The sequence below is a fragment of the Syngnathus acus genome, chromosome 15, assembly GCF_901709675.1.
Source record: "Syngnathus acus chromosome 15, fSynAcu1.2, whole genome shotgun sequence".
Classification (NCBI taxonomy): domain Eukaryota; kingdom Metazoa; phylum Chordata; class Actinopteri; order Syngnathiformes; family Syngnathidae; genus Syngnathus; species Syngnathus acus.
Genome location: NC_051100.1, coordinates 4097856 through 4122286, shown reverse-complemented (window position 1 = coordinate 4122286; position 24431 = coordinate 4097856). Strand labels below are relative to the sequence as shown.

At 44.2% G+C, this 24431-nt stretch overlaps 1 protein-coding gene across 3 annotated transcripts in view; it reads left to right on the top strand.

Annotated features, from left to right (window-relative positions):
* The window catches only part of LOC119134490 (VPS10 domain-containing receptor SorCS1-like), a 61472-nt gene extending 37710 nt beyond the window's left edge, over positions 1 to 23762 (top strand). For all 3 annotated transcript variants that reach the window (XM_037271187.1, XM_037271188.1, XM_037271185.1), the window contains 25 exons: positions 560 to 627; positions 1250 to 1349; positions 1607 to 1765; positions 4243 to 4316; positions 6574 to 6638; positions 7020 to 7138; positions 7459 to 7548; positions 8468 to 8647; positions 10014 to 10160; positions 10245 to 10347; positions 10707 to 10783; positions 11315 to 11406; positions 11524 to 11631; positions 11887 to 12004; positions 12141 to 12274; positions 13632 to 13745; positions 13848 to 14206; positions 14471 to 14604; positions 14669 to 14792; positions 15132 to 15244; positions 15622 to 15756; positions 18983 to 19082; positions 19184 to 19292; positions 20900 to 21054; positions 21962 to 23762. In XM_037271187.1, coding sequence (XP_037127082.1) covers positions 569 to 627; positions 1250 to 1349; positions 1607 to 1765; positions 4243 to 4316; positions 6574 to 6638; positions 7020 to 7138; positions 7459 to 7548; positions 8468 to 8647; positions 10014 to 10160; positions 10245 to 10347; positions 10707 to 10783; positions 11315 to 11406; positions 11524 to 11631; positions 11887 to 12004; positions 12141 to 12274; positions 13632 to 13745; positions 13848 to 14206; positions 14471 to 14604; positions 14669 to 14792; positions 15132 to 15244; positions 15622 to 15756; positions 18983 to 19082; positions 19184 to 19292; positions 20900 to 21054; positions 21962 to 22020 — 3027 coding nt within the window. In that variant the 5' untranslated portion in view covers positions 560 to 568 and the 3' untranslated portion in view covers positions 22021 to 23762. The remainder of the gene's footprint in view (positions 1 to 559; positions 628 to 1249; positions 1350 to 1606; positions 1766 to 4242; positions 4317 to 6573; positions 6639 to 7019; positions 7139 to 7458; positions 7549 to 8467; positions 8648 to 10013; positions 10161 to 10244; positions 10348 to 10706; positions 10784 to 11314; positions 11407 to 11523; positions 11632 to 11886; positions 12005 to 12140; positions 12275 to 13631; positions 13746 to 13847; positions 14207 to 14470; positions 14605 to 14668; positions 14793 to 15131; positions 15245 to 15621; positions 15757 to 18982; positions 19083 to 19183; positions 19293 to 20899; positions 21055 to 21961) is intronic.
* The last annotated feature ends 669 nt before the right edge of the window (positions 23763 to 24431 follow it).

Below are 24431 nucleotides of genomic sequence, written 5' to 3'. Positions count from 1 at the left end.
CTTGATAATCAGAAAAGAGGAACAAGAAAGGAAGCGGAGGAGGCACAATGGAAGGCAACCCAGGAGAGCGATGCCATCAGCAGATTTTATGATTGCTCCGCGCGAGAAGAGTCCCCGCTCCAGACGTTAATTTGTACGAAAAGGTGAAGGGCAGCGCGTCGACGCACCGCCTCCGTCTTACTTTTGAGACTGTCTAACGACTGGTGGAGGGAAACCGATGTCACCGTGTTAAGAATCGCACCGACTTTTTTAGCCTCTTCCTCCTCCCATGCCGACAAAGAAATGTCGGCCATTTGCAATTTATTCCCATTAATGTCGTAAGTAATGAACAAGGAAATGGACAGCTTTACGCGCCTATAAAATAAAGGCTTGTGCATCCCGTGACAGCTTTTATGATGCTTTACTAAAAAAGATGTCCCCGATATTTACGAGGCCCGCTGTCTATGGCGCTTGAATAATGGTGTCGTTGCGGTGACGACACCAATGGATGACATTGTAACATGTCCATTAAAAGAAAAAAAAGGGCCTCCACTCAAATATGTGTGTTGTGTGTTTCTAGGTGATCCTCATGTTAACTAAATACTACGACTTCAGCTCGGGCAGAGTGACGGAAAGTTCTTTATGGAGGTAAGACCGATTCCAAACAGACCGATCAATTGGGTCAAAGAGTTGGGTCCAAAAGGGACCGAACCAGTGGCGGGTTATAATGATTAGTTAGTTTTTAGATTGCCGTGACTTTTTTTCGTCAGTTAATTTGAATTAATTTCTCGAGCAAGTTTATAATTTGAATTTTTTTATGTTTGATTTATTAGATTTTTAAAATTTTATTTTTATTACCTTTATTACAGATTTGCACATTTGCTAATTTCTTTAAAGAAGAATTCAAAAATATCAATTTTTTCTTCAGATTTTTTTTACACGTAAATGGAGTGATGCAGGCATGCTGCTTTCTTTTTTTCTTTAACATTTTAAACTCTAAAGTCGAGTACAAAAATGTCCCCCCGCAAGCACAGTAATAATAATTGTAACAATAATGAGAAGTCATCCCCTCTCTATGCACGCTACACGGGATCGTCTTGTTTATTTTGATAATTAGAGAAATATCCATTCATCTAGCAAATTGCTTGCTGAATTCTGCCGTTGCAATTTTCCGCCTGCCTGACATGCTTAATGATAGCATCAGCATCCGAAGCGCTAGGTGTTGCTCCTTCTCTCTCCCCTTCACCGTTTCCTCTTAATTGAATTTTAGATCCACAGATTACGGCAGCACATACGAGAAACTTAATGAGAAAGCCGGGCCCAAGACCATCCTCAGCTATTTGTACGTCAGTCCCAACAACAAACGCAAGGTAAGTTTTCCCGCTCTTGTGAAGAAAAAGAGGTGGTGGGGGTTAAAAATAAAAATCCCGCCTGTCAGGGCTCATCATCACTGCGCGCGAGTTGCTATCATTTTCACTGCAAAGCAGCCCCGAGGGAGTCCGCGGCACGAGTGTGTACGTGCACGAGTCGGAGCAGCACACTGCGTGAGCACGAGCGAGCCCTCCAGCACGGTAGCTGTCAGGTCGGGCGGCTGATCTCCGCCGTCTCCTTTCTCCTCTCATTTCAGATCATGCTACTGACCGACCCGGAGGTGGAGAGCAGCCTGCTCATTAGCCTTGACGAGGGGGCGTCCTATCAGAAGCACAGCTTAGCCTTTGATATCCTCAGTCTTCTTTTCCACCCCGAGCAGGAGGACTGGATCCTGGCTTACAGCCACGACCAAAAGGTAGCACCCAAAGCTGTCAGATGGCGTCAAAACTGCAGGAGGAAAAAAAAAAAAAAAAGGCAGAGTTAACACAATCGCTGGATGGGAGTAAAAGGTGATGCTGATGGTGCGCTTGTTAGTTCCACGTGAATCTTCAGTCAGGGTTTACATCGCGGGTACTATGAGGACAGCGTCGAAACTGCCGTGCCTTGAAATTGCTCAACAATTCTTCAAAAAAAGGCCTCGAGATGTTTAGTGCTAGCTTAATGCTAATACTAACACATGATGTATATTTAAAATTAATACAGATCTTAGCCTTCAGCTCAATGCTAATGGCTCCAAAGCAAAACCTGTATTGCTTTGACCCGAGCTCAAAAGTTTCTCCCAGATATGTGACTCGGCGAATTTGCAAATGCCAAAGGGCCAAAACATTCCCCACATGATGCACCCCCCACCCCCAGAGACCCACTCATTTGTATACAAGCCATTAAAAAGTCAATTTTCCAATTTTTTTCCATTTAAATTTAACCGCCTGAGTGCAGATAGTAACGCCCCAATGCACACATCCCCAAGGTACGTTGTCATATTTTCACAACACGCCACAATCGCTTTGTGTCTGTTGACCCCGTTAATCCCAAATCAGGTCTTCATGCTCGGTGACATCACAAACAAAATAAACGAGGGCGGGCTTTACCGCATCGCGACCTTGCAAACGACGTGATGTGATATTGATGCGCGCAGCCTTCGTTAGTTGGCGCCAAGCCCGCTGTCGGCTTCGCTCAGCGCGGCGGACATCAAACTGCGGCCCCCCAGCCGGCTATTGCGCGACTTGATATTGAGAGAGCCGAGCAGGCGAGGTGTGAGAAGTGAGATAAATGGTGCGGTGAGGAGATGAAAGCCTCATGGACAAACCATCCACCGCCCCAATAAAGATGCACTCGACAAGTTTGCCCTGCAGTCATTCCGTATGTCTTTGTAAAGCTCAATTTCAGCGTTTCTTTCATCACACCCGCGGCACGATTACTCTTGGATTGGTTTCATTTTCCATTTATCGATTGTCTTTTTAAAAGTTGCAAGTGGTGAAATGAGACAAAAAATGATGTGAATCCTCGTAAGAGCCTTTTGGCGCTAACAGGCAAACTGTCTGAATCGTTAAACGGGTGCTTTCACACTCCCTTTGGTTTGCTTTAGTTTGTAGCGAGAAAGCTGTCCGACCTTCATCCGAGCCGCATGGCAAATGAACCATTTACATTTGTCCCTTTAGCATCATAATGATGATGTAACCACGTGGAAAGTGTCAGACTCGTAATTTAACATGCACATGTTCTGTTCGCTTAGTATCTCTTTTAAACAAGTGAAGAAGCATGTGTTCTTGTTTTCCGACATGGAAAATTAAACCACTTTGGCCCTGCAGTGTCATTTGTGTAACACAGAAACCCCCTTTGACAGAAACTAATTTTAATGAGGCTAGAAGCAGAAGGTGAAGTCTGTTAGTTGAAAAGGTGTGTATTGTGATTTATTATGCATTTGTAAATTCAGTTTAGCTTAATGCTAACAGCAAAATGCCACGTACGGGCTAAAGACTAAAACTTTTGAAGCAAAACATGTAGACAGATATACATATATTCTTTATCTTCTGTGAAGAATGACTCATTAGTCCATGAGCTGAGTTGGAATTGAAATGTCTCATCTGTCTGTCTTACTGTATACTGCCCCCAGGTGGTCAAGGTCAACATATGTGCCTGTTTAATTGAACTGTTGAATGCTTTGTCATTCTATTTAATTATATCATCACTGGATGTTTATGTAAAGTTCAAGACTGCAACTAAAAACGCATATTAGCGACACCTACAGGACTTAAATAGAACAACAACCAGCACAATGAATATTGTCAAGTCGTGACTTTCTTACTGTGCCAACTGTCAGCTCTGACATTGTGTCGCACAGTGTGGGTTGGAATTTAAAAGCAGACATTTTTCTTTGGCTTATCCTTTTAAGCGTCACAGGGACATTGGAGCCTTTCCCGGCCGACTGTGGGCGAAAGTCACCCCGGGATTGGTCGCCAGTTAATGCAGATGTAACGATAGACAACCATTCACAACCATATTGAGCAGGAATTAATTCAATGTGTTCTACCGCTGACCTCGGAATTGAAAAAGAACACTCCTGAAAATAGAACAGCGTGAGAGGCGCCGGGGAAAAAAAGCATCTCTCGGCTCGGGTGCGGGGAAAAAAAAGTTTACAATAACGGAGAAATAATGTATTCCCTCTTGCTAATTAAGCTAGAATGCCGCTGAGTCAGTGGAAGAAGACTTCTCAAATACTGAAGCAGATCTGCATATCAAAAAGCGCCGCTTGTCGGCCGAGCATTTCATCTTTCGTGTTAAACTTGCACTAACGGCACATTTCATCTTCTCGCAGGTCTTTCTTAAAGACGATGACTCAAACAAATTCGATTTTTGTCTTAAATGTGATCTTTGAATGTTCTTCTTTTCCAGCTGTACGTCTCGGTGGAATTCGGGAGGAGGTGGCAGCTTGTGCACGACAACGTCGTCCCCAACAGATTCTACTGGTGAGCCACAAATATCCGCACGTCAATGTGAACACCAACATGCAATATTTGTTACAATGGTAGGCAAACCTTTGGTTACTGTCTACTGATAACATTGTAATGTAATAACAAGTTTGACCACTAGGTGGCAAACATCACTTAGTAGCATTTCCGCCTACCCATTTCCATTAGAGAAGAAAAGTGTCAGTCGTGATTGATTGACTCTTGAAACTTGAGACTTTTAATCCGATGACATTTATCTGTTAAAAAACAAAAAAAAAGTACAAAAACACCGTTTAGGAAAAATTGTTCATGATGAGATAATGTGTGGGAGGCACCAGGATGGCAGATCTTGCTTTGAGTAAATTATGAATGTCTCCCTCTCTTTTTTCTATTTTATTTATTTTGCATAATGTACCAAGCGTCTATTTTACACACCGAGGTTAATATTTGATGCCGCGAAGGCATCCGACTCATGAAATATCGAGTAATCACGTCCATACGCTGGCCATCCCGTGCTTTGGGTTTGATAGCTGATGAATATTCATGGCTGACCCGAGGCGTTGTCTGCGCACGCCGACGCTTTTATCAGTGTAAATAGCCAGATTAAAAGGCCCGCGATGAATGTTTCATCGCAAACACCTTTTTATTGTTGGCGCTGGGAGAAATACTCAAGGGAGAAGCTGACGACTTGTGGATTTGCTGCTCGGCTAAGAAGAAAGACGGCGGCGGCGGCGGCGTGTTAAATGACGACGGCGGCAAACTGACATTTGAGCCCGATGTTGTAAAAGAGGGAAACAGTTAAGTGCTGTCTGAGAATGCTGTTTGCGTTCTCATCAGGTAAATAAGAGAAGACATTATTGACATTTGGGTTTGCAATTAGTCTGTTTGAATTGAAAACAAAATGGCGGTGTTTTTAAATGAGGCGCATATAGGGCTTCAAAATAAGGTTTTGAATCAAGATTTGAAATTTGGATTTGAAACCAGAATTTGCTTCCAAATGAAAGTCAGGGTCAGGGATCTAAAATAGTCTTTCACACCATTTGTTGCTCTTGCCGAAGTCGACCTTGACGAAGAGCCTCGTTTTCCTGTTACATTTGATTTCTCCTCGCCAAGTAAATTCAACGGGAACATTCCCATAAATTCTCTTTAACGTTGAAGTCCCTACGAAGGAATCACACGGCTGCATCTTACACTCCCCCCCCCGAGAGAACCCAACAGAGATGATTTACACAAACGTTTTTAACATACAGTAAGTGTGTCGCTGTGTGTGTATCGCAGGTGTGTATTAGTTGCCATCCTGGGGGCAGTTTAACATCGCCGGGGTTCCATCTCGGAGCAAGGGGCTGCTGTTTACTGATAGAATAGGATGAAGGATTGGACAGAAAGTCCATTAAAAGAGATGGAGCTGGGAAGCAATTACAGAGTGCTGAGGGAGGCAGGACGCCCGCTTGTTATATTAGAGGCGCCCGCCACGGAAAATGAGAAGAAGCCGAGCCGGCCGGCCGCTGCCGTGTCAAAACAGACGCTATTAATACAACAAGTGGACACCGCTGTCAGTCGCCACATTAGCGCCGGCAGGGGAAGAAAAAAATAATAATCTCGACTAAAAGCCCCGCCAAATGACGAAATACACCTCGGCCATAAAACGCACTTCAGGTCACACGTCGCTCATTTTTATAGAGCCGCCGTTCGGATTTGTGCTCCCTCGTTATCGAAGAGAATCATCAAGCGTGACGACTAAATATGGATCGCGTCGCCTTTCCGGATATTATTTATCTAACCATGGCAGATTGCTATTTACACATTATCCATAATACAATAGCACGTTATTATTACCACAGAAAACGAATGCTCGGTTTATTTACGGAGTGAGAGAAACTGGACAATCTATTAGGTACACCAACTCAACCAAGATATGTGGCTCATATTTATAATTTCCATGAATCTCATTTGTTGTGTGACGCTGCAGGAAATTGATCGGCTGTCACCTTTCTCTTTCGGGGTCATTTAAAGACTACTCCCAGTTGCCACGGTAACAGTGTCGTATGTTTGGCCTGTTCCCCATCTGGCCTTGCGCCCCTCAAGGATTTGTTGTCACTCAACTAACTTGACTCAGATATGAGCCACGTCCTGAAATGAAAGCTCTCAGACTCTTTTTGAATTAGTCATAAAGTGTTACGAGGGCGGAGCCTTGATCATGAAGCCATTATGTTTCTGTATGTTGTATTTTGTCGGTCAATGAATTGAACCAACCTGTTCTGTTGTTCTGTTCCAGGTCCAGGTTGGGCTTGGACAAGGAGCAAGGAATGATCCACTTGGAGATCAACGTCTCCGAAGGACGTCAGTCCATAAACCTTCATTTTCAATTCCTTTAAATATTCGACTCGCTCTACACCGAACTAAAAATGTTCACTGGCCGCTCGGAATGAGCTTTATTAATTTATTTTCCAAAGGCCAGGCTGCCACTTGGCTCTTTCCTGGGCCGCGTGTTAATGTCGTGTCCCCGGGGACGGCTCGTCGGGCTGACGCTAACGATCCGGGACAGCTCTCGCCACTTTCCACATGAGAACCGGGCTCGCTCGCTCGCCAAAATTCTGCATTTTCAAAATTTCGCCTAAGCGCCGCTAAAACCTTCATCGCAGCCCACACAAGCTTGTTTGTTTGTTTGTTTTTTTTTGTCTTTGTTGTATTTTTAGCTCTCTTGTTTGCCTTTGCCCACAGGTTCGCAGTACATCACTTGTAAGCTTCAAAATTGCTCAGAGGGAAACAAGGGCAAGCCTTTCCCCGGGTTGATCATCCCCAACTCCCTGGTGGTGCAGGACGAATACGTTTTCATCCAGGTGTTGTTTTTTTTTTTTTAAGCATTGTCTGGCTTCATTAAAAGTCAATTAAAAGCCGTAAAAAGCGTCGCATTCAATTGCGTCTTAATGCACACTTGTGTTTTTCATTAAGTAAAAGGGGGCCATTATCCTGCGAGGGGAGGGGGCGAGGAGGGGCTGAGATTGAGAATCACAGCGCTCATCTCCACTACATTGCGCAAAGTGCTAATCGGCCCACATTTTTAAGCACAGCGTGACTTGTTTGACACACGCCGGGAAACATTTATAGGGAGGTTTGTCAACACTTAGTGCAAATGTGATTACCTGTGTTCTGTTTGCAGGTGCCAACAGGAGGCCGATCCGTCCATTACGTGTCCTACAGAAGAAACTCGTTCTACCCGGTTAAGCTGCCAAAGTACACTCTACCCAAAGTAAGACGACACCACACGGCATCTGGAGTGCTGAGCCGTTGGCTTGCTTTGATGTTTGCGCTCTCGCCTCAGACCGGACTCGAAAGGATTTGGCCTTGATTTGCAAAATCCGTGAAAATTTCTTGTCGACCGGTTGCGATTCTCAACATGGAAGCTGCATAAAAACAAAAGCAGCATTAGCAGAGACATGCATATGAGGGAAGATTAGTCGAAAGCTCAACCTAGGATTACTTCTGTGTCAAGACCTCTTCTGCTTTTAGAAGTCGTCTGCACAAATTGGGTGACTACAAATGTGTTTAGCTTGAAAAATTTGTTTTGCTCTCATCAACCAATAAGAGGACAGAGCGGATGAATTTGAAAGCGGATTGGTTAAAGAACACTTGACTAATTTAGTATCACATCAATTCCGTAGGGCATCTAATCCAATATCCTTTTTATGTCGGAGCAAAGTTATCTTAGCTCAACAAGTTTTATTCCTGAACAAAATTACGCATAATTTACCTGCATGGTGGCAGTCCTCTTACAGTTTAATGAAATTCATTTTGACTTAATTGTTCTGCTCGTGTTTGTGTGGCCCCCGCAACTCCAAAGGAGACTTTTGAGGCAGAAAAGCTCATTTGCATTAGTGCCGTGTTCTTACACCATTTAGTGGAGAATAATGTTGTGCATTAAGAGGGAAGATGTAAGGCGAGCGGGGGGGTGAGGGTTGTCAAGAGGGATTTGCAGGCTATTATTGCGCATATCCATCCATCTTTGTCACAAAGTCGAGGACGCACATCACCGGGCAGTGTTATTCCCAATTATCATTAGTTATCGAATGAAAAATCACAAGCCACAGCGCACGTTAATGTACCTCTTCTTTTGATGCCTTGTTACTTAGCAACCTGCACCTACTACCCCCCCCCCTCTCCCCTTTTAGGACTTGCAGATTATTAGCACCGACGACAACCAGGTGGTGGCGGCTATCCAAGACTGGCACCAAAATGACTCGTACAACCTGTATATGTCCGAGTCTCGGGGTCTCTTCTTCACGCTGATGCTGGAGGACGTGGTGAGCAGCGGCGGACCGGAAGGCAACATCATGATCGACCTTTACGAGGTGGGCGCCAACATTGATGCTTTCATTGTAATATTTGTGCTCATGGTTAACTGTTAAAAAAAAAAATACCCCAAAACTTAGGACTAAAAATGGAGACCTGATTTTTTTAGTTGGGGACCTTCTCTGCCTCCTCTCGCTGCTTTTCTTCTTCCTCTATCACACTGCATCTCTTATAAGTCGGAAACAAAAGATCACTTAAAATCGGCGCTAAAGATGAACCGGAATACAGATATTCACTGTACAAAGAAGAAAAAAAACACTCTCAACCTTGTCCCAGTAGAGAAGTCAAATAACAGGAGAAGAAAATAACTTTCCTAAAATACATTCCGGTTGAAGCGGCAACAAAAACCAAGTCTGTCTTTGACAAAAGCCGAACATCAACAGCGTCGTTTCAATTCCACATCGTTTCCGCAATAATGGAACAGATGCCGATGCACCGCAAGATTTGACTTAAAGAAGAAGCAAAAAAAAAAAAAAAAAGTCTGTGTAAGCGAGCAGGCACCAGCAAAAGCGGCGACGCTTGTAGCCGGCAGGCTGGCAAACTGGATTTTGTGCGGATGTGTGTTGACAGATGTCGAGTGAGGTCGCGCATCACCGCGTGTGCTCTACGTGTGTGCGCGTGTGTTTAAGTAGCCCCGATTAATTCTTGTTTGCATTCAAACACTTAAAGTGCCTGGCTGGGCGCCATCAGCGTGTCTTTCATTGACCACTCCGCCCACATTCATTTAGCTGCCGTGACTCAGCAGCGTGAGTGTTAAAAGAAAAAGTAGCGAGTGTAGGGTTGTCGGACTCATTCTTATCACGGTGCTGCATTGTCGTTATGCTTTCCCTCAGAGGGCCGTTACGACTGAAATCCAACAAATTGATGACAGTGAACAAAATATAAATGCAAGTCTTGTTTCCACTCCCAATTTTTCCCCCCATGTACACCAAAGGCCTGTTTCTCTTCAATATTGTTCACAAAGATTTTATGGTTGGCAGTAAAGGTGTTAGCAGACCACATAAAATGATTTGGTGGGCCAGATCTGGCCCCTGCGCCTTGAGTTTGACAACGGTCTGTAAGGGCCAGCCGTCATCTCTTTGCACATAAATTGAAAAAAATAACACGTCTGGAAATCTCACGGCTGCGCCAGATGTTGTTTTGATTCTGCAGATGGTGCAAAATCGTGCTCCCTGTCAGGAAAACGTCTTGTCTAATTGTGACATGTCTTCCTCCCCAAACCCTAGCTCCAGCTTTGCTTTACTTTCAATAATGTATGCTTGTTTTTATCCTCCCCCTCCCCAACGCACTCTTTTTTTTTTTTTCTTTTTTCAAAGGGAGGTTATTTATTTTCACCCCATTGCGCTTATGTTTCATGTCTTGCAGGTTGCTGGGATTAAAGGGGTGTTTCTGTCAAATAAAGTTGTGGAGAACCAAGTGAAAACTTACATCACGTACAACAAAGGAAGAGACTGGCGGCTTCTGCAGGCTCCGGCGACGGATCTCCAAGGCAAGCGGGTGGATTGTGAGCAAGTAAGTTGCTTGCTGTCATTGGCTGCCAGCAAAATTTCGCTCTTAGTCAATCCGCTAACAAGACGTTAATGCGTTTCCTCGCAGCCGTACTGCTCGTTACATCTGCACCTCCACGTTTCGGAGAATCCTTACACCTCTGGAAACATTGTCAGCAAAGAGACGGCGCCTGGGGTTATCATCGCATCAGGTGAAGATGAATTTGAAATAAGCCGTTTTTGCGTCACTCTTTTCGCGTCGGGATTAATATTTGGAGCCTCATGACTATATCTTGCTAGGCAAAACTGTAGATGCAAACGCCAAGACATTACAGCCATCATAGCTCCATCTGCTGGATCTTTCTTATTTATTTATTTATTTATTTATTTACTTTTATTTATTTATGCACTTTTTTAATTTATTGATTTATTTATCTATTTATTCTTTTATGAATTGATTTATTTATTTATCCCCCTGCGAGTCGCTGTTTTTCTTTAGGTAAAAAAAAAAAAAAAGTCAACCTTTTTCTCTTGTTCTTGTGTTGAGTTTTCTCATCTTTTTGATTTGCAGGTGTCGTTGGACCCGAGCTCACCACTACAAATGTCAGCATCTTCATCACATCTGACGCTGGCAACACGTGGAGAGAGGTAGACTACGATGAGGATAAACGCTTACTCAACTAGTTAGCTTAGCTCTTTACTCTCTGCCAAATAAGGAAGGTTGAAATAGTAATGATCTGTTTCTTTACTTTTGTATTAGCTATCATGATGACGTGGCCTCGAGTGTATAGAAAATGCATCCCATCACCAGCAATGACTCATATTGTGGGTACTAATAAAAGATGGCTGATGCCCAAACAAACTGACAGTCAGTTTCCAAAAGTGAAGTTGCGTCGAAGCCTCCACTTTGTCACTCCTCGTTTATATTTAGAATAAGACGCTTTCAAAAAGCCAAGAAATAAAACACACAGCTTTTTTGCCACGGGCCAGAATCATCTGTTAAGTCAACCCATCTTGATGCTCTCGTTAGTTCAAACAAGCGAGAACGAGTCTGCGTCTTGTTGTTTCTTTCGTTTGTTTTATGTATGCGAGTCTGTTACGCCTTCCCCAGCTGCTGCATGAATTCAAAAGTAAGAAAGAAAAAGTAAGATAAAGATGGCGGTATGTGTGTGTGTGGAGGCTTTTCAGGAAGAGTACAGCGTGTTCTTCCTGAATCAAGGAGGATCTCTGGTCGCTATCCGACACACACCTCTGCCTATTCGACACATTTGGTAGGTGTCCCACTCAACCATCAATCTTCTGAGTAGAGACGCTCCTCTGGCGTCACGGCTCTATTTGTAGCCGGGCTGTTTGTGATCCATCCGTTGTTGTTCTTCTTCTTCCCTTAGGCTGAGTTTTGATGAAGGCAGAAACTGGGACAAATTTAGCTTCACCTCCTCGCCGCTCTATGTGGACGGGGTGCTGGGGGAGCCCGGGGAGGACACCCTCATCATGACGTAAGAGATGAAAGTCATTGGCGTGTTGGCGCGCTGTTAATGGAGGCACAATGACATATCGGCCTTTGAAGACTTTTCCGTTCGAGTGCCTTTGAACGCGTTTAATTTTGCCCTAGATATGTCTCTTTTTTTTTTTTCCATTCGCTCGCAATTGATTAAAAGCAGCCTGTTGGCCAAAATAATTATTTTTTTATCTTAAGTGCAGCAAAAGTTCTGACCTACTTTCCCCCACCGCCTTCCACTTTTGACTCGCAGGATCTTCGGTCACTTCAGTCACCGATCCGAGTGGCAGCTGGTCAAAATTGACTTCCGGTCCATTTTCCAACGCCGCTGCACTTCGGAAGATTACACGCCGTGGCAGTTGGACAACGAGGTACGTCGGTCTTTGGGCCGACAGGCGATGCTTCCTTTGATTTGCTCTCGCCTTGAAAAGCGGGCCAAAGAAGACGACAAAGACGCAAAGAGAAGAAGAAGGCTGTGAGATGGTTCTGATTCATTATTCATTGCAGGGAGAAGTCTGCATCATGGGGATGAAGAGAATCTTCCAGAAACTGCGAGTAAACGCTCGTTGCGTCAAGGCCAGAGAACAGTACATCTCTCAGATGTCAGAGTCCTGTCCGTGCACAGAGGCCGACTTTGAGTGGTGAGCCCCCCCCCCCCCCCCTTTTCAATAGAAAACACACTCGCACTCAACTACAACACATAATAACAACATGAAGGAGCCTTTGAAAACTTTTCACTTAGTAGTCAGGGCCTCCTGTTTTGTTTTTGTCAACTTCAAAACAACAACTGGGAACTTCACTTGTGAAAAACAATAGGAAAAAACGGAGGTTAGCACGTCAAGCGGCCAGCGATTATCATTCGCTCATTTAATGAGAGGACCCACTTTTGTTGTCACGTTGTTCTCGTCCCTCACAGAAATTGGTTGTGTTCACGCCCACAACGGCGCCCTTTTCAAAATAAGCCCGCCGCGTATGTCTGAAATTACAAACATCTTGCTTAATCCGCCGTGTCGTCGAGTCATGCCAGGCAGGCGTAGCGTTGGATGAAAATGTGTGCGTGAGAGAGAGAAACATTCTCTCATCTTCTGATAGCAGACGTGTGAAGAAAAAGCTCTTTTTGTACAGTGTCTATTGGTACAAACGATGGATTAGTAAATACCATCAAACTTCAACGTCCTGGTTCTGTCTCGGCAAAATGGTTTTGGGAGACAAAACTTGGCTTTGATGGGCAGTTCATAAACAGGCTACTGATTCGGCTCATCGAAAAATCTGTTCAATGTGCACTGATGTGACGTTGACCCCGTTATGCTCACTTTTCGTCTTGAAAAATTATGATGCAGTCTTAGCTAATTCTCCTCAAGCACTATTCAAAAGGAACGTCTTGATTTGCTTTGGATTTCTGATTACGTTTGTTACTTTCAAGTGATTTCCGGGAGCGTTGAACGGAGGTAACATTTGCCCGTGTACGGTCTTTCTTCACAACAGTAAAATTTTGCAGTCCTTACATTGCTCTGTTAATTTTTTTTTTGGGCTCAGCTACGGAACAATTCTCATCTTAAAATGGTGCGCCAAGAAGAAGCATGTAATCAGCTGATGAAAAGAAGCGCCGATCTTTTCAACTGATACAAAAGAGCTCGTTTGACAGCGCTGTATTGTGGCCTCCCTCGTGTATAGTTTAGAACTTGCTCCTTGACAAGACTTAATTAGGAGCTATTTCTTTTAATGTGTTAAGTAGAAATCATGTGACAGGTTCCCTCACGTCAAGACTGTCTTGTACTTGCTTTTTTTTTTTTACTCTCTTTGATCGGGAGCAAAATGAAAGGCGCTGGCGTGCGTAGTTAACAATCTTCAACGCCATTTTGTCAAGTTCTGCCATGAAAAGAAATGTGAAAGAAAATGTGAATCTGGCTTGGTAAAGTCTTAATTACTTGTCATTCTATTGCCCTGAGTTTAATCATTGAAGTATCAAAGTTCTTCTCTGTGTTCCGTACGTGACAGCGACTACGGATTTGAGCGGCAGGTCGACGGAAGCTGCTCTCCGGCGTTCTGGTTTGTTCCCTCGGCCACATCCAGAGATTGCATCACGGGGGAGAGTTTCCTCAATTCCACAGGGTACAATGTTACCTCATTCCGCTGTCACGTCAAACAAACCGTAGCAAGGGGAGCACCGATGGTAAAGATTCGCTTGGTCGGAAATCTATTTTTCACTCTCAGATACCGCCGAGCGTTGTCTAACAACTGCACGGAGGGGACTCTGCTCAAGTACAGCCCCAGGCGGCAGAAGTGTCCCCGTCAAGTCCCCAGGGGCCTGCAGCTCTTCACCAGCGAGGGCGTGCTGGTGGCGGCGCTCAACAAGAACGTCACCTTCTTGGTCTTTCTCGAAGAGGGCCTGAGCTCAACCACGAGCGTAACGGTGGACTTTGGCGACGGCACGACCATATCCTACGTCAACATCAGCTCCATAGAGGACGGCGTCAAGCATGTCTACGGCAAAGTTGGCATCTACCAAGTTTCTGCCATAGCGAGCAACGTTCTGGGATTTGATCGGGTGACGCTCTACCTCCACGTCACTTGTGAGTCACGAGCAGAACTTCATAATGAGGGAGGAGTGATTTGTGGGTTCTGTTGAATAGAACCGACATCTCTATTCCCTCAAATATAGTGTTTGGACTCTGTTGCTAACCAAAACAGTAGCACAATTTGCCCAAACACAATATCCAACTTCCAATTGACCACAAATCTTGGTTGCATTCCCTCAAATATAGCGTTTGAACTCTGTCGCTAACCAAAACATCAGCACAATTTGGGATCATCCATTTGTGTTTTCTTGCTCAAAGGTCAGCTCGAGCAGGTGCAGCTCTCCGCTCCGTCCGTGGCCATCAAGAACAAAGCCGTCAACTTCACGACGACGCTGCGACCCGCCAACGTAGGGACAGTCACGTACTACTGGTGGTTTGACAACAAAACAGAGGTGAGATTTACCTTTCAATGGACGCCAGTGACAGCCTTCATACACTTCCTCGTTGGCCTTTCAGCCTTTGCTGAGTTTGGATGGAGGGATGTCCTTCACCTTTACCCGGGAGGGAAGTCACGTGGTCACCGTTCAGGCTTCAGTCGGGAACACCGTCCATCAAGATCACATGACAGTGGCAGTTTATGGTAAATTGTTTTACGTCTTTCTGACAGGGAAGCTATTTCTATCACTTATGTCCAAGGTCATCTGTGAGGTGGTGTTTATACGAGCTGACTGCCGCCAGGAGAGACGGGGCTAATCCTGGACTGCACCCTTTAAGCAATGTAAACTGTGCAGCAATTCACATTCAGACAATATAACCACTCACAGGCCTCTGCAAAAAAAAAAAAAAAAAGTTGAGAAACTTTTCTATGGTATTTTTGTCCATCTGTATTACACTGCCCTCTGGTGGCCAAGATGCACACACCAGATGCACAAACCTTGATGCACAAACTGTTGAATTAATGTATTTATTTGCTTTACAGATTATTTCCAGTCACATATTCTGGCCTTTTCCTCCAATCTGGATGACGCCAATCCCAGCCTGTCTGAGTGGCGGACGGACATCGGAAGGGTGGTGAAGCGCTCCGTTGTCCAGGTCAGGAATCCCACAAATGTCTTTTTCTTTCCAACTTGGGTTGGAAATCTTTTTTCAGCGCTCGTTACACGAGTCCAAAAGACAGCTGCTTATGTAAAAGACCTGCTTTGCGAGCTCTAAATATATCTCCGTGTATAAAACATTCACTTTGACCTTCTGTCTTGTCAGACTGTGACAGCAGAAGCTTAAAGCATAAATGCACTAAAAGCTGCGTTTTTTTTCCCTTCTTTTTTTTTTTTTTCCAAGCAAAGTCTGTCAGATTGAACCTGCGTGTTTGCGCTGATTTGTGCGTCCGGACTTGACAGTGCTTAGGAAAATGAGAGATGAAGCCGAAAGACGACATCTGGATGAGTTTCCGTTGTTGTTTAAAAAAAAAGGTCACGGGGATCAGCGAGGACCAGTTGCTGGTCAACGTGTTCCCAGGTCTGCCGACCACGGCCGAGATCTTCATCGTTCCTGAGAGGAGGAACAGAGGTGACGCCAGGGGTGAAAAGCGCCAACACCTGGAACAGGTATTTCTTACCTATTTATTCTCAAGTCTGGCAGCTTCTCGAAAAGTCAAAACGTGTGTGAAGAGGTGAGAAAATCAAGCAGCTCTATTTCTTACTGATCACCATTATGCTTTTTTTTACATTTCACACACGTTTCTGTTCGCAGTGTTTCCGTGAAGAAAAAAAAAAGGTTTTTTTCTGAATAATTCTCTGTGAGCGTTTCTAAACATAGAAAGCCAATTTGGATCGGGATCATCTGCTTTGCACCAACAATGTGCTTAATTAGCAAACTCCAAGGTACCTGAATCGTAATGACTTCATCAACAATCATGCCTGTGTAAGTAGGCAGAACATATTAGTGGAAAAACATTGAGTTCTGGTGTGGATGACAGAACCAGAAGAAAATATTTCAATTGTATTCAATTTATAATCGCTTTAATTCAAAATGATCATCACATCGTGGTCATTCATCCTTGCGATATGAACAAGATTACGTTTGTCACACTGAAGCTTGTCATCTTACTTGCCACATTATTAGGTACACCTAATGACCGCTAACAGAAGCGAGAGCTATATAAGAAAAAAATGTGTTAAATATTTGTGGCGGACTCGAGGACAATTGCAGGACACCTGTAAATATGATTTCTTTTTTTAATCATTACTACACTCAGTATAACACATTTCTTCCGTTCATTCAATCTGTTGATTAATATTTCAACAGTATTTCAAAGGAACAGGTGTCCCTAATGTAATGACCTGGAATTGTCCATTCACATGTAATGCGCTTTCTTAACACTAGAGAGCAATGTCGTTCCATATAGAACCACAGGAGACGACGAATCTCAGCTCTGGCCCATTGAAACTGTCTAGAGGTGCAAATGAGTGTGAAATATTGTTTGGCTGTGTGTGCCCTGTAATAAATTGGCGACCATTCCAGGGTGTACCCAGCATCTCACCTCAAAGTCAGCTGCTGGGATAGACTCCAGATTGGCCGTGACCCCAATGAGGACAAGCGCCATGGAGAATGAACGGATGGATAGTAAAAGCAGTAATTCCAATCTTCTACAGACGTCCTCTGTTGTGAAAGCGATCAATAAAATGGCGACATAAGCTAATTTTTTACCCTGCGAGCAGGTTAGACGTCGGTGTGGCCTGAGTAAACACGACTGTCGGGGCTCACAGTCAGTCTCAAACGAAGTTAATAGGTATTTAATTACATTGATGCATCATATAATTGGCAGTAAGCGAGGAGGCAAACCGGGGCAGGAGGCCTGCATTGGGAATTAAAGTGATGGATTTATCCTAAGCCTGTCTGATTACCTGCTAGAAACATCAGGACAAAGGGATAAACAGAAATTGTGCAATTTCAGTAGAAATTGCGTCTCAAAGCTGAAATGTGAAAATTGGAATGTGTTTGGATGAGTCTGAATTTTTTTTTTTTTTTTTCCCCCAATCCCTTCAGTTTAAATATCTTGATTCTAAACATGGAAACCCAACACATTTTTTAAACACACATTCATGTTTGGATGTGCAGCAAGCTTATTAAAAAGTGTAATAGATTTACTGACCCTGAAATACCACGAGAACAAAAAGTAATTATTCATACTGCGTGGAGTGCTCTAATTTTAACCAGTGGGAAGATTTCAGATGGAGCGAAACGGACTTATTGAGGCATAAGATGACAACTCCGACGGGCTCTCTCGTTGTGCCACGGCCTCGTGTCGGCGACTTTAATTGTGCTGGGTCGTGCGTTTGGGACCTGGGCCTTCAGTGGGGACTAAATCTGAATACCACAGCTGTCACGTCACAATCACCGAAAGCATCAAAATATTACAAATATGCAACACAGCGGCACACCAAGAATCTTGTCGAAATTTCACACATTTAATGAGAGTCCAGGCGTGATGACCTCGTTTTTTTATCGTGGCGGTAGCGGTTTTAATTTTTCATGTTATTCTCCTAGCGGGTACTTCATATTTGCTCTGAAGCGTGTTTTGGCCTTCACAATGTTAGAACACGAACTTTTCTGAGGAGCTGTGGAACACTGTTGCCATGGCAACCCGCATCTTACCAAGAAAAGGCTAATTTTTGAAGGCTCAACTTAAAAATACCGTTTTTTTCCATGTATAATGCGCAAAATTTAACTAATTTATTGTCCTAAAATCTGGGGTGCGCATTATACATGGGTACAATTTTTTATTTTTTGACACGTCAGCTATATAAAGAGCGAGAGTTCAGTTCTCTACCTAAATGCGTATTACAGGTAATATTTTATTTCACAACACTTTGCCTTGTTCCTTTCTTCTCTGCTGTTCACTTCAAACACGCTCCATACGAACACAATGCTCTCGTATCAGACGCTTGCTCGATCACCTGCTCGTTTGCTGTCACAATGTACCCTACACAAATCCGAAACATTTCTTCGCTATCGAGTTTGCTAGCGCATGCGCAGTGATACTGACCGGCAGAATAACAACCGGTTGTTCCCAAAGATGATCTTATTTCTGAAATAATTTTACGTTTACGGACTTAAGTAGGAGTCAAAATTTGGGTGCGTATTATACATGGGTACAGGCTTTTTTCCAACATCGACATGACATTTTTAGGGTGCGTATTATACATGGGGGCGCATTATACATGGAAAAAAACGGTAATTGATATGTGAGATTTTTCAAAAATGGCTCAGTTGCGACCGCTACATTTTCTTTTAATGAAGCAGCCCTTGTTAACAGTACTCGAGTACAATTTGTGGCTACGCTACCCTCCTCTGCTCTCTAGTGGTCGCCTGAGAAGATTACGGGCAGATTACATTAACATGGCACACACAGGCTGAAATCTGATTGGACCAAAAAAAAGAACAGACTACTGGGATTTAATTACTAATACAATTTCATGCAACAAATTTTGTAATTTAGCTCGACAGTATTGAAGGTAGTTGCTCCATTAGTTTAACCCGCTGGCTGGATTTTTAAATGCGTTACAAAAGACAAAGCACATCTGTCACCATTGAAGACAAAAACTATCAATTTATTTTCAAATGTCAGTGACTCACCAAAGCAAAACGCCCTTTACCTGACAGGGCTTCCATCAGCATCAAACGTGCGCCGGCCCCGTTAGAAGCAAAAATTCATAATTCAAGCAGCTGAAGGAAATGACTAAGGCTGAAATATTGATGGTGGCGGCGGTGGAAGAAGCATGGCCGCTAACCGTTTGCCACCCCTCCCTCCCTCCCTCCCTCCCTTCACAGCTCTCTCAGGTGCTGCTAAGTGCTCTGAACCAGGACCTCGTCCAGTTCACACTCAAGGCGGGAGTGCAGGTGAACGTCTACGCCAGCAGACTGTCGCCAGGTGAGCGCGCCTGCACACCTCGGGGATGCACGGGTTCCTTTCAGGTGACCGCATCAGCCGTGTTGTTCATTTCCATTTGTTCTCAACCTTCTCCTTTGAAGCTCCTCTGGTGGACAGCAGCGATAGCAGCCACAGCAGCACTGCCATCATAATGCTGGTGTCCGTGGCGCTGATGGGGCTGGTCGTCTTTGCCATTTATAAATTTAAAAGGTACAGTACAAGCAACGCAGCAGTAAAGTCACACAGAAGGTGCCATTTTCATGACATTTGTGACAATTTAAAAAAAAAAAGAAGAAAAAAACAAATAAAACAAATAATCTTCATATCCTTTAAATTCCTCAAAAATCGGCAGTGTGCTTTATTTATGAATTTCAAATCGAAGTCGAAAAATAAATCATCCCGCCGTATAATACACGAGTGCATGATGACCAAGCAGCAGCGACAATCGTTTATGCTAACCGTGACGCAACTCGCAGCCAAGTGGCGGTGAGGCCAACTTTATCAAACGTTCATCTTCTTGCAAAGTTCCTGCTATTATCGATGTGCCTATTTTGTCATAATTGACTCATTTAAATTCATCCCGGCACCTAGCGGCAAGCACCTCGCCGCTGAACTCCCTCAAAACTTCCCCCAAGTATTTAGCCGCCACAAATCTCCGAGTTATGGACACGGGCGACACGATAATAGCTGCGGGAATTAGACGACTCCCCTCCGTCTCAATCCGCGCAATATTACAGCCAATGACAGCCTAATCAATTCTCGCCCGGCCCTGCGTGCCAAATGGGTGTCGGGGGCCCACGGTTATCAATATTCATCTGCGTGACGATGTGACGATGTGAGGCTTGACCTTTAGGAAATGCTAAACGCGGCCGCCCAAGGTGAGGCGAGAATGGCAGCAGAGGGTGACGAGATAAGTCCTGAGACAACACGTGTTGCAAAGTCAACCGTGTACAGTAAACATTGTCACTCAGCTGTGGAAATTGGCTTGTTCGACTTAAGAGAAGAAAATAAATTGTGCGTGTCGATTTCACGCCTCAATTCGATGGACATTGTGCACTTGATCTCTAAAAGAATGGCCGCCATTAGAGGAAATTTGGCACTAATATGACCCAAATGCAACAGACATGCAAAGGGAGTTTCTGGAATGTAAAAAAAAAAAAAGTTTGAGACAGCACGGCAGAGTGCGTCAGAGGGGATGAAAAATTGATTGAAGATGGAGGTGAACAATAGGAAAGTGCAAGTGCGATGCCCGGTGGACTGCAAAGTGGCCCAGTTTGCCCGCTTTCAAGCAATCCTCCGACGTCCTTAAAAATAGAGTGCCGCGCATTATGTTTAGTAGACGCATTAGCGCCGAGCACTTGATGGCAGCTCTCCATTAAGTTGCCCCCCAATGTTATTATTTTTTAAAAAGAGCCTCTTGCTTTTGGGTGAAATTTTAAGTTGAGACTATTAAGGCCTTTAACCGTTGGCGCCAAAGTTAATTTGACTTTGAAATATTTGATGTATTTTTCTCTCAAGTCGTTCTTGAAAATGTTAGCATTGTTGCCTACCATTGCTAGCTAGAACGAATAATAAGTGGTTAGGATAAAGGAAGAATAGACAGACACTCTTTTGGTTGGTGTAAAAACAAAATACAGAAAACAACACACATTCTTTCAGATGACCTGCCAAACACTTCAAGTGTCGCCGTCACGCTTCCCGCACGGCGGCTAGCGCTTTAGACCGTTAACAGTCCGCCGACCGTACGGGCCAAGCCTGCCGTTTAAAAAGTCAATTTGCCACAACGTGTCCCCTTTGACCCTTACTACCCCCCCCAGGAAGATCCCGGGCCTCAACACGTACACGGCGGAGCAGCCTGACAAAGAACAAGAGGTCGTGCCCACCGTCACCTCCGTGGCGGACACAAAAGCCGAGGCGGATAAGATGACCTCACTGGATCGCGTGGATGTACAGCTGGATTCAAAAAGTAGAGGTATGTTTTTTTTTTTATTTGATTCTGGACATGACAAGAAGCTACTACTAAAAGTCAAAAAGGAGGCCAGCAGGCAGCGTTAACGAAAAGAACATCAAGGCTAGCGTTATTGGGGCGCACCGGCCATGAATATGTTCCGACGCTATAGCATCATTATAAGAAACAAAACACCTTCGCATCCCTCACACTTAATGGCCTCGCTCCTTTATTACTCGCGTGCATAACTTAACCTTTGAATAAAAAGAGAAGCCATTCAGAAAGTTGAAGGTAATATTCTTCGCGTTGGCGCTCTTGAAAAGCTTCATTCAAATTCAGTTGACAAAAAGAAAAAATAAATCGACATTATCAGGACGTCTAAAGAGAATGCTTGGAAAAAGGAACGCTTGCAAAATCATAGACAAACTGTCACAGTCATCAATCTTTGCCTGAAGATGGGCCAATAAAACTGCAGAGCTCTTTTTTTTTTCTTATCTCTATCATTTGTATGCATCTATTAAATGCACACATCACCACAGATATATTTTTAGTGTTTGACTTTATTACTTAACTCAGTGAGTAGTTTACGGTGTCTGCCAGCAGCAGGTAGATCGAATAGGCGCTCGGGGGAGCCGAAGCGTCGAGCTACGTGAGTTATTTGTCCCAATAAAATAATTAGCGCACCGGGAGCGCGGTGAAGAGCGTGAAAGCTTTTTCATCAAGGAACATCCTCGCCGCCCTGGCTTGATTTACTCGCCTCCGCTGCAGTTGAACAGTTGACCCGTCCAAGATGAATGAATGTGTTTTCCACGCATGTGTGTGTGGGTGGGGGGGTTGATTAAGGGGGGGGGGGGGGGGCGGCAACAAAGTTCTTATGCAAATGATAGCATAAACCTCCTCCTGTGTTTGTCCTCTCTTGTCCCCTCGCCAGGCTACCTGCCATCACGTGCCGACGTCAAGCTCCCAGATGAACCGCCCCATGTGTTTTAATGTGCGGCGTCGACAGGGGGGGACGCCAAAGCAATACATCTTCCCCGGCCGGCAGTTACTTCCAGCGCGGTCACGATGAATGCTCTCGAGTGTTTTGCTACCCACGCATGGACAGAGCGGCTCACGCTGCGGCGCCGCGCCGCGCCCGCCTAATCCATCCGAGGAGACTGTACAGATTTATACGTGCCCGCTCTCCAAATGGGACTGTCTTTTTTTGACTGGAGAGTATTTTTGCAAGGACCTTCATCTTTTGATGTAAATAGTGTACAGTCCGTTCAGAATGGAAGAAAGGCGCTTCTTTCCAAAAAGTGGCAGAACACTGAGACAAAGTCGTCTTCTGGCAGTCGATGGAAAACATTTTGGCTTTGCTCTTCTGTGGACTTTGTTTGCGTTGACGCAGAAGCGTCTTATTGCGACTCCAAGACAGCGAAGGCAAGCGCCTTCATTTAGCCCGTCGCAATCTGCAAAATCTTATCTGCGAGATTGCCATCAAATGAAGGTTGGCAATATCCAGTGGAGGAAGGACAGCCGCCACTTCGACATCTGCGCGCTCCGTCGCTGCCGCCTGATGCTCAAATTATTCCGCGTCACGACAAAAGTGCGTGCGGAATGGAAGATGAAAGCTACGTGCCGATGAGACAGACATCTGTCCCATTGAGTGGACGGCAAATTTTACATTACACGTCTTCAAAAAGACATTAGTGCTGCACAAACGGATTGGTTTACAGCTTGTTTGACATGCAAACAAGGAAATGTGGTATTTTTATTTTCTCGATAGAGGGAACGGTGTGTCGTACGTTCTTGCTAAGACAGCTCAAGTGCTGTTGTGCGGCACAAATGGCTCCAGTGACAGTTTTTATGACCTTTAGGAATTCCATTCATTTGACACGCTTCCTTGTTTGTATTACATTGAACACACTCATCTTAACTCCTTCACTGCCAGCACAGTTCAAATGTCTATAGCCGTCAATGGTAGTGAATAAGTTAAAAGCTTCTTTTTTTTTTTTTTTTAAAGAGCAAATCCGTTCCTCAAGACACATTAAGTAGACAACACAATCAGATTTTGTGGCTATATCAAATAACGAATTCGGCACTTTAGTTGTGGATCTTTTCTCAAGCATAGAGGGCGCCCCAGTCCCCCAATCCACCATGTATTTGTTAGCTGCAAAAGATCCAGAGCAGAATACAATGAAAAGTATCGATCACGGCAACATACCAGCATGGAAATGTTGGACTTTTCCTCAGTACTAGGTTGGCCTTCAAGAAGCCGACGGAATAAAGGTTGCCCGTTTGTCCGACACGGCGAAGACCTATCTCCTGTCAAGCTAGCTCAGCCCACGCGGCGGCTGAGTGTGGTTAGTCTCTTTGGAATGAATGCTGGAATTCTATCAAGCCTTTTTTTTTTTTTTAAAGTGTTGTCAGCGTTATGTGTCAGTAAGACAAATGGACAAATACATTTTTTTGGTTCCCATCATGCGGTGGAGGCCCAAGAACTTATCGTGGGATGAACACTGAAGACTTTTCTGCTTGTGTTCTTTCATGTGAATACTTGTCGGGTTACTTTTGCATGATATTTTGTTGTATTCTGTTGCTGCTTTGTGCAATATTTACATTAAAAATGTATGCTGCAGTTTGTTCAGTTCTCAGTGGCGCATTCAGTTTAAGTAATGTGATGCTTATTCAGTGAGGTTGTTGGTGTTTATTTTTTTTTGCAAAAAATAAAGACGAAACGTGAAAATGACTGTATTGTGGGATGAATGCAAAAGTGCATTAACCAGCACGGTGAAGAAGAAACTTTGACTTTGCTTCGTCTCTCACCAAAAGTTACAAAAGCTTCCGCAGCGGTCCGACGACATCTGAGGACAATAAGCAGCAGGTAGCGACGGGAATCAAATGGGCCACTTCCACTGACTAGTGATGTGCATTCCAGTTCTTTTAAATGAACTGGAGCTTTAAACTCAGTTCACTCAAACGATTCGTTCAAACGAATCGTTCAACGAATCACCCACCGACACACACGCACACTGATCCTTTTTTTTTTTTTTTTATAAATCAAATAATAAAAAAATCATGGTCAAACCTTCACGGAAAGTGAAAAGTGCCACACCCGCCCTCACCCCCACTTTCTGATTGGCTGTTTGATCTGTGACGTCACTCGGACACTTTATTAGGTACACCGCCATTTTTACCCTCGTTAAACACACCTGCGTGAAAAGATTTTGGTCATTTTCACGTACCGCAGGAGCTAAAACTTTTCACGCACCTGCGCTTAACGAGGGGATCACACGGACACTCCATTAGGTACACCGCCATTTTCAAGTGTACCTAATAACAGGCCACTTTATTAGGGAAATAGCATGGTCAAAGATCACAGGTGTCAAGCTCTAGTCCTCGGGGCCGCGTTCCAACAT